The sequence below is a fragment of the Trachemys scripta genome, chromosome 15, assembly GCF_013100865.1.
Source record: "Trachemys scripta elegans isolate TJP31775 chromosome 15, CAS_Tse_1.0, whole genome shotgun sequence".
NCBI classification, from domain to species: domain Eukaryota; kingdom Metazoa; phylum Chordata; order Testudines; family Emydidae; genus Trachemys; species Trachemys scripta.
This window is the reverse complement of record NC_048312.1, coordinates 24,095,145-24,105,466: the sequence shown is the minus strand read 5'-3', so window position 1 is coordinate 24,105,466 and position 10,322 is coordinate 24,095,145. Positions and strand designations below refer to the sequence as shown.

The 10,322-nt window shown below is 38.3% G+C and overlaps 1 protein-coding gene across 1 annotated transcript in view; it reads right to left on the bottom strand.

Moving 5' to 3' along the window:
- Positions 1 to 346: 346 nt before the first annotated feature.
- The window catches only part of FBXO21 (F-box protein 21), a 34,277-nt gene continuing 24,301 nt past the window's right edge, over positions 347 to 10,322 (bottom strand). The window contains exons 11-12 of the mRNA XM_034791558.1: positions 8,862 to 9,019; positions 347 to 6,155 (exon numbers count right to left, since the gene is read on the bottom strand). Coding sequence (XP_034647449.1) covers positions 5,977 to 6,155; positions 8,862 to 9,019 — 337 coding nt within the window. The 3' untranslated portion in view covers positions 347 to 5,976. The remainder of the gene's footprint in view (positions 6,156 to 8,861; positions 9,020 to 10,322) is intronic.

Genomic DNA, 10,322 nt, shown 5'->3' with positions numbered 1-10,322 from the left:
TCATGGACACCAGTAAGCTGCTTTGTTTTTAGGGTCTTCTAAGGCATACGCTTTAGAAAACCGAGCTTAATATTAAAATGGAACTCCTGTCCATGTTGTAGAAAAACCCATTTTATATTCCTCATCAGACATACCAGAGAATGTAGAAAGCAGCATATCAGCTGGTTTCTTCTCTTTCTGAAAGCCCTGGGGGCATCTCTTACCTATGGCATTCTTTACTCTTAAAAAAGTTCCTAACAGCTCTTTGCGATCTGTTTTAAAACCCCACAAGCCTCTTGGTTTGTAACATGGTAGGTGGTCTGCTTTAGAATAAAAACAAATAGCCATATTTTTAATCAATTATTTATTTTATTGGGATTTTCCAAGTCATAAAGGACATGTGGGGGGAAAGGTGTCCACACACTGAATAAAAAAAATTCAGGAGAAATACAAATTGGGAAAAACCAGAGCACCTAGAGAACCACGTGAGTCATTAGGTATTGAACATTCCCTATCCAAGATAAGAGAGAGATGTAATACTACGTTTCAGTAGTGTTGTACAAGTGAAACATTGGCAAGAATCAAGGTGATTGCAGGCAAGTCTCAACATCCCCCATAACCACTCGCCATCATCCTCATGTCCCATGAAGTAAAAGTTACATAGCAATTTGAGTACTAGCATCCAGAACTGAGGTGTCCAGTGCCCTGTCCCATCAGATAAATCAATACAAGAGTAAACCAGAGAATTCAGCACCAAGCATTTTATGGTTTCTCAAAAGGAAGTTGGAAAAAAGACAAAAGCCCTTTATTTTCACAAAGAGTTTGGTCTCTTCAAGTGTCTTGGGAGTAAGGGAAAGAGTAGGACCTTGTACAACAGACTTTACACTTACCTCAAAGAGTAGTAGAAATAGATGATCAGTTCCACCTGTGCCTGGAGCTCAGCGCTTCCATGACTTGAGCAGTCACATACTAAAGACAGTGAACCAGATAACTGGGCAGAATACCCATGTGGATTAACCAATATGGCTGGAAGATGACCCAATCAGATTGATCACCCACCAGCTGAAGATTCTAATAAATCATGCACCTAATATACATCGCTTCCCCTAGCTCTCATTATCCTCCCATTCCTTTCTCCTCCCCGTACTTTATTGTATTATTGTCCATTGCCAAAAGCCTCGTGAGGTGATATTTTTAATGCAATTAATATCTCAGTGGTCCCTATTATCATCCTGAAATATGGACAGGAGCCTCCTTCTAATATCCATGAAGCAGAGGGTGAAAAGGAATAGGACAGTATTAGCTGCAGCAGGAAGTGCAGCTTCTTTATGCTCTACTCTTTTAAAAACGGTAGAGTATATATTAGCCAGGGGGAACAGGAATTTGGTACTAGACCGGACAGTAGAGAAATCCATTTTACTTGGCGGAAAGGAGATGGAGCGAAGTTGGATGACACAAGAAAAGACAGTCTTCCAGTTTCTCTGGAAAACGTGCCATATTTCCAGAAGCAAGCTATTCACAGGCCTGGTAAGGACCAGCTTAGATATTTTGTCTGTATATACTGGCTGAAGTCACTCAAAAAGAATAGCTTAAGAGATTCAGAAATTCCAGAATCAATGTCCTTCTGAAACAAAGAGAGTGCAGCCTAGAAAAGATTCTACAAAATGCACACACCAGTGGAGGAGGTTTGGGGGGGCTGATACTCGAGCTATCCTTGCACAAGATCCATGAAGTTGGACAGACATTCCCTAGATATCAGATTAACCCCTCGTGTCTCTTCATGCCCAATAACAGATATATCTAACATGGCTTCGAAGAGTTGCACTCACAAAACACACCTGGAATAATTTTAATTTTTGATAGGCCAGTAAAATATTTGTTTCTGCTATATCAGTATCAGTGTATTAAATGCGGACATGTAAGTATTGTGCCCATTCTAGAAAGTTTTCTTGACAGTTTTGGAAGATCAATCTAGCCTCTGCTTAGGTGTGTATGCAAGCAGTGTTAATAATAACCAAGATGTGACATTCATTTCCCCCCCACTAAGACTAGAGAGAAGTTGCAATAGGAGATACACAAGTAATATTTTGCTATGGGATACAGGATACTAAAAATCTGAATAGGGAAAAGGAACAAAGCGGACATGTAGAATTGCTTAACAGAGTGGAACATAATTACAAGAATGGAAACAAAACCAAGAGAATGTTGAATACAATTTGTAATGGCAAGTTCATAAAGCCTAATACTGCTTTAGGAAAAGCTTTTGTATCCTTAACATGTACATAATTACTACAGATGACATATGGAACAGTTCATAGGACAAGATAAACTCTCAGAGCTGTTTTAGATCCTGGAAGGCGTCTCCCAAATTAAAAAGGTGTTTTGACTATTCTAAAGGCAGATTTTTGTTGAGTATGAAGTGATAACTCAAGAATTTGGCTTTGGATGTAATTTACTCAGGATAAAATGATCTAGGTGAAGTGATTTGTCAAGTTAAGCAAGTCTGACCCTATATACATCTATAATCCTGACCACTGGGTCTTTTCCCCCAGGCCCTGATCTTTTATTTTCCCGAATCATCATCTACTAATGATATACTCCGGGTGAAATACAGTTCTACTCTAAGAAGTCACTATGAAAATGGCACTTGACTTATCAGATCTGTGTATAAACACAATCAGATCTGACCACTTATTTAAATCACTAAAGCTCACACTATTTTTTACTCCAGTTAGCTGTGCAGAATCAATGAAGCTAAGATGGAGCCATTCATTCTTGTGCAACAGAATTGTTTACTAAGTTCCAATCACTTACATTTCTGCAACCCCATGGAAAGCAATAGGATCACATGGGTGTCACTGAGGACGTAATTTCCCCTACAGAACCTTTCTTACTAGTGATATCTAAGAAAAGACCCAAACTTGACTCAGATCCCAAACTGGGTGTATAGGACTGGAAGTAAGAAAGTTAATCTTTTTACTCCTAAACTTAGTTCATATGAAAAAGAAAACTGTACATATAGTCACATGATGCCATTTTTACAGAATCATACGGCAGAGCAGAATCACAATGTGGGCTAAACTCTCTCGTACAAAGATATTTCCCCTTCTAACCTCCACAGAAATCTTTCTGCTATTTTTAGTACATAGACATGCAGAAGTGTTCTACAGATCCTATGATTCACAAGTAATTCGTACATAAAATTCTGCAGCCGATGTGTCCATTGTATAAAGAAGAAAATTCAGGGGTCCTCAAACTTTTGTACTGGTGACCCCTTTCACATAGCAAGCCTCTGAGTGCAATCCCCCATTGTCAATTAAAAACACTTTTTAATGTATTTAACACCATTATAAATGCTGGAGGCAAAGTGGGGTTTGGGGTGGAGGCGGACAGCTTGCGACCCCCTGAGGGGTCCCGACCCATAGTTTGAGAACCCCTGGACAAGATCAACCTACTCTATAATATAGACACAAGCTAACAGTTGTTTGAACAATTGTTTGAAAAGTAGCTATACATAACTCACTTTTAATACTTGTATCCAGTAGTACATTGCAATGGTTCCACCTCACAAATGGATACAGTAAGTGTGGCAAGGGACTAGGTCACAGATTTGTGAAAAAGGTCAAGAACAGTTGTTATGATTTATCAGGTCCAAAATCCACTTTCTAAAAAAAGATATATAAGTGCCCAAATAAAAATTTACACAAACAGGCTATAGGGGCTACTTTCAAGCCCATTTTGTATCTCTAAATTATAACATATATTTAAAATGTGTCAATACATATTTACAGTTATAACTTGGTTAAAATTTTGTTTTAATGTTACCTTTAAAGACAAAGGAAAACCAAGTCACACTGAAACACGATGCTGACCAGAGCCTGTGTAGGAGTTTAATTGCACATGTACCACTGATATTCAATAGCAGAATAAGAGTTTGCATTTATAAAGCACCTTTCAGCTGAGACTTTCAAAGTGCTTTCCAAACATTCAAAAACACCCATGGGAGGTACAACAGGTAAATATTAGACCATCCATTCTGTAGATAAAAAGTGCAGCAGAGAGAAATGATTTGCCCAAGGTCACATAGTGGGTAGCGGCAGAGCTGGGAACCTGGAAATCCTGACTCCTAGTCATCTGTCTCTTTCTACTATATGTTTAAGGGTCAGATGCATAACAGCCTAGAAATTAAAACCGAAGGCAGTGTTCCCTCATTTACTCTACTGGCAGAGTCGTTCCAAACATGGGCAATCTTTCAGGATATGCCCTAAAAATTACAATTTTCAACCCCTTAGAGACAGAGATTTGGATTTTAGTTTGAAGTTTGCACAGGGATTTAGCTACATGACTCTCAAATCAGTGACAATTTTGTACCTAAATCCCCTTTAATTCAGCTGGGATTATCAGAAAATTTATTGTAGTGTAATTTTATTCTTTCCTTTTTATTAGCACTAATAGGTTTTTTTCTGCTGCCTCTCAAGCGTTGAGGAACTTGCAGATCACGAAACTTCACTGTGAAAAGTGTAAGTTGCTTGTTAAATATTTACACAAGACTGCGTGCAAATCAATTATCTTAAAAAGAAGGGTGCACGTTAGTGCACAGACACATTTAAAATGTTACAAGAATAAGGGTGTCATTTTACTCTACAGGGCAGGATAACTAAGTCTTCTGTCTATAACTATGTAACCACACGGTAATTAGAAACCATGACTGCAGCCTGCCAGGAGTTATTAATTTAGAAACGAAAGTACTGTAGATATTCCATATCTTTGTAAATACTTTGCAACTTCACATCCAATTCTTATGTAACCCTAAAAGAAAATAATCATGTACTATTTTTCTAGGCTTTGCAGACTCTACGGCGGCAGTCTCATTAAAATTCAAGTGTCCTCCGTTTCTGAAGCACCTCCCTTGCAGAAGTCAGAATTTGGACAAATAGTTAACCCTCTTTTCCCCTTCAAAGGGCATTTTTCTTTTGATCAAAAGAAAGAAGGCATCATAATATAGGAAATAAGTTCTCCATGTATTGTTTGCCAGATGCTGGCGTCTACTGACTTTCATGGCACAATTGCAATCTGACAGTATAGATAACAGCTCACTAAATAAAGACTTCACCACAAGATGGTGGTTCAAACTACAAGTTTTAACAGTTTCAACCAGATAAAAGGAGACATGTAGAAAAATACATATATGACCACATCACAAATTCAACACCATGAAGAGAACATAATGGAAGAAAAAGTACAGGTAGGAATCAGGGTCCCAACAACAAGTATATTGGGGAGAGAAAATTGCCAGGATTTTATTTTCTATAAAATGATTCAACGGTGCGTTTGTAACAGCTGGAAGCGTTACATGTATGAGGTCCATTCAAGTTACTGTTGAACTCACCATCATATGGTGCCTCATGATTCTTGTTCAAGAAAGTTTCAGTGCCATTGCCGAGGCTGACAAGTGATTTCAGAATTGGAATGTTAGCAACACTTATCATTTTCAGGGTAAGAGGAAAATCAGAATTGAGGAAACAAACAATTGTGGAACTTCAGAGAGACCTTAAAACTACTGTATACACAGAATAGATATATAAAAAAATACTGCAAGTATGATCAATCTCTTTATCCATAACATGGGATTATTCCAGACTCTAGCTAGAGTTGTAACATGCTCACATCCTAAATATGAAAAATCGATCCTAAACACACAAGTGGTAAATACAAGCGCTCAAGGGGACAATACACTTCATACTTTGATTGTCACTTCAAGATAATGAATGCCTTGTCTGGAATACCAATGCATCCCAAATTAATGGACTAGTGTGGGCAGATGGTAACTGAGTGGTTATTAGACATACGTGATCTCACAGGTTATGAAGTGCGATGCAATTCCTGGGGCATACGCCTGAAGATTATTGTGAAAATTGGCTTCCATAATTCTGTCCACAAAGAGGATACAGTAGCAGCTGTGATAAACTTTCTTCTGTCCTTGTGATCAAGTTTCACTCATTCCTTGACTTTGCTGTAGATCTTTTGGACTGTTGCACAAGAAAGTTCCAAATCCTCAGGATACCTAATCTCCAGCTCTTTATTTGCCAGGTAGTGAGTGCCTGTAAACTCTGAAAAATAGCGGCCGACATCAGGGTGAGGGATTTCATGAGGCTCCAAGTTATATTCCAGGTTCTCTGTAGAGAGAAGAAAAAGCCGTTATCAGCACACTAATGCCCAGCATTGAAGAAGCTTGTCTCTGCCTTAAGCTAGTCAGTCTTCTGTTTCAGGGTTTCACCTGCTCTGTTTTCTGAGCAGAGCTGATATTTTTTATACTACTACCAAACTACCGTGTCTGAGAACAGTACTGCTGGAATTAAACTAGAGTGACTGGCTGTTGCTGTGAAGTCATTAATGGACACCAGTTCACTGTGCAGAAGAGAAGTAAATGGTTCATACTGAAGAGAGAACAAGGACATTTGGGAGCTCAGTCCCAATCCTATAGGCACTCCATCTATGCAGGATCTACACAATTGGGCTCTCACTCCCACAGTCAGGAAGCCAATTCCCAGAAGAGGTCCTTACAAACTGCCAAATTGTTTGAAGAGCTAAGGAAAAGTCAGTTGTCTCAAACATGCATGAAGGAAGAATTGTGTCTTCCAATTTGAAGGTTCCTAAGGATCAGCTGGGATTTGACCTATGTCTAGCACACAGAGATTACCATTTTAAACCCACATTTTCTGGACTAGCAGTCCTATAAGAAGTGAATGTTTATTCCTTACCACCACAGTATTTTCATGTTCTTTCCTATTTTTAAAACATTAACATTTAATCACTGCACACACAGAGATTAAAGTAAGATCAGAAGCAATGGTGCTACAGTAAGAAGATGAACCAAATGCCTACTACTCTCATTTATTCTGTCAGAGGAAAAGCTCTCATTTGTGTAAAGCAGCATTGCTGTGCAGTGGCCAATTAGTGACTCTCAGGTGTACGATCCCTGTGGAGGCCTTGAATGATGTAACATACACTTGGCAGTAACTGGCATATGGGTGGATACAAGCTATGCATAGCACTGTTTGGCTTATCTGTAGTGCTTGGGGAAGATGCTGAGACCACCACTTAGAAACAATCCATCCATCGCTAGTTCTGAAACTAGCAACAATTAAACTGATCGGTCACAAGCAATATGGTGAAAACCACTTAGAATTACCGGTAATGTGTTTAGTAGTTAGTTGTGACCCAAACCATATAAACCACAACTGTTAAAACTTTAAAAAACAAACACATTTGTTTGACATTGTCCCCCTCAAAATCCCACTCTCTGTCTCCAAAGCACAAAATTGAAACTGATGCAACAAGCAAAAAGTGACCTGCACATAGTTTGGAAGGGACAGGAAGTGCGAGTGGTCAAGGGAGATACGTGATGGCAAGTAAGGACAAAACAACTGTAGCATACAAGATTGTGCTCGAGAACCAAGACGACAGTACCAGCCCACAGCTTATGTGGGAGAACTTGGGCTCTGCGACCAATCTGTACTATAGTTACTAATTTTGTTTACCAAAAAAAAAAAAGAAAAGAAAAAAAAAAAGTGAAACAGATGAGAACATAATACTTATAGTAAGATACCGGGGCAGATACTTCATTCTCATCCTAATAGCAGTGTGTGCAGAGAGAAGAAAATATTGTTTCTTAGAAAATGCAGGACCTTCCAAAGTCTGCTTCATAAACACACAAGCATTGGGGCAGATTCAAGAATCCCAAGTAATACTTATTTTTGGACTACCAAGTGCAAAGTAAAATATTTGGGGAAATCTAGAACCACAAATCTCCCTGTATTTTACACCTACAAGTGTATCTGACCTTTAAATTTATTTTTTAAACTTGCTCTTGTACTGTACTGCAAACTATGTTAGACAGCACCCTCTAGTGAAAGCTGAACTATATTCAGTCAAAATAAATTTTCATAATCAAAGTGCTTCAGAAACTTTTAATCAGTTTTTGCAACCCCCCCTCTGATGAAAGTATTGTCCCCATTTTATAGATAATGAGAGGAAGACAAGCGAAGTAATCTGCCCAAGCTCACAGGGGAAGTTAGTGTCACAGGAAGGATTAGAAAGCAGAAGTTCCTAGTACCCAGTATGCCTGTGTTCTGACCACAAGATTTCCTTTTTTATATAGCACAGTGCATTAAAAAAATGGCCAGAACAATTTCTATAAAAGGCACAGTGATCATAAAAAAGGAAGCCTTCCATTATACAATTACTTTACTCTTGATTTTTGTCCAAATCTCCTTAGGAACCTGACAAAAAACAAGAAAAAAAAAAAACCCACAAAAGCCAAGAAATTCAGGATTAAGGCTGAAATTCCATCCTTAACATATTCTGCCTAGACAATGAAGCTCATGTGGTACGTGTTCAGACTGTTCTGAGGCCCCTTACAGAATTACATCAACTGTAATAAATCTGAAAATTATTTGGTGGTAAGTGAAAGTTGGATCTATTCTCCCAAATAATAGCAATCAAAGTTTTCAGCAGTGTTTTCTTATGTAAACTATTAAAGATATTTCAAAATAAAATTGGAGGGTGGCAAGTTCAACAGAAGTTAACTTTTGAGTTTATTCCTAGTAGTCCTGATCTCGTTGAGAAGTTATCGGGGCGTTCAGAAGCAAAGTAGGTCAACTTAAGATTTGAATATCAGTTTCCTTCCTGATTCAATCTTGATTTTCAGAGTACATATTAATTTGTTTAAATAATAAACACTAGTGATTTAGTAGCCATATAACTTTAGTGTAAATATTAACATTGTTCAAATAGTAAGCATAACCGATTTGATATATCACATATGTACGTAGAAATTAAATGCACACATATCACATCTACAGGCAGATTTATTTGCTCACCTTGAGCAGCGTATATGCAGGATCCGTCCTCCACCAACACATTGTAAAAAGGTTGATGGGGGCCATGAGGTAGGCTATGGACATTCATATTTCTCATCCATTCTTGTCCCATCATGCAGGTGGGATCCCAGCCATAGATGACACAGTTATAGCCATATCTAATTAGAAGTATAAAAAAAATAATAATCAAAACCTTGGAAAGGTGCACAGCTAGATACTCTTCTTGAGAGAGGAGGACTGCCACTAAAGGGTATGGGAGCTGCATGCTGGCACTCATGAGCTCCTGGGAGAGATTCTGTATAAAGACCACCGTTGACCGAAGTAGATTAAGAAATTCACGTTCCACCTTCAAACTGAAGACAAAGCCAATTAAGAGTCATTTTGAGAACAAAAAATGTATGGAGTTCTCATGGTGCCAATTCTAATCCAATCCACCTGAGGAGACTTTTGTTCAAAGAGATCCTTTTATAATATTCCTTCATATAGGAGGGAACTGGAACAGGCATCTTGTACTTTAACTCTGTGGTCAAAGAAAATATTTTGAATAATAAAGCAAACTCACATTTGTTTAACTGAACACAAACAGTCATTCTCTCCCCATCTCTGCTGATAAACCAATAATCATTATCACCACGGTTACTGCCTCACACCCAAATCACTTCAGAGATGCTGACACCTTCTTTCCCTTTACTCAATGGCTGATCAGTCCCAGCCTATCCTTCACCATAGTATTTGAATACCCAGAGCAGGACAGCATTCACTAGCTCACAGCCCATACACCATAAATCTTACTTTGCAGCAAATGGTCATAAGGGATCATGCCACAACTTGGAAGCCCAAGGGCAAATTCCAATAAAGAAGTTTTTTATGTAGAATTAGGTTACAGGAATTTCTAAAGGGTGAAGTACAAGCTCGTAGTAACCTCAGGTATGTAGTTCATGTATACTGCCCCCAATCCCATCTTCTTTGGTAACAAACATCTTGCTATCATAGAAGTACATAGATTTATGTACTCCAAGGCCAGAAGGGACCACTGTGATCATCTAGTTTGACCTCCTGTATAAAACGCAGGCCTGAGAAAACTTTCACAAAATATTTCCTAGAGCAGATTTTTTAGAAAGCCACCCAATATGGATTTTAAAATGGTCAGTGATGGAGAATCCACACAACCTTTGGTAAATTCATACAATGGACCTCGTAAAGTTCCCTTCAAACGAACTAACTCCCAAATGACTGAAATACAATTCATGAGTGAAATACTAAAAGACAAACAGTATGTGGCACAGATTAAAGCGAACTTGAAAATTACAGTGAAATTACAGTAAAACAGAAAAATTAAGAATTGGGAAGGAGAAAAGATGCATTCTAAGAGTAGATTTGGCAAGAAAAGCATATTTAGTTGCTATGTGCTGGTCAAATACTAAAACTGCAGTCAAACCTATTACAATGCAAACTGACCTG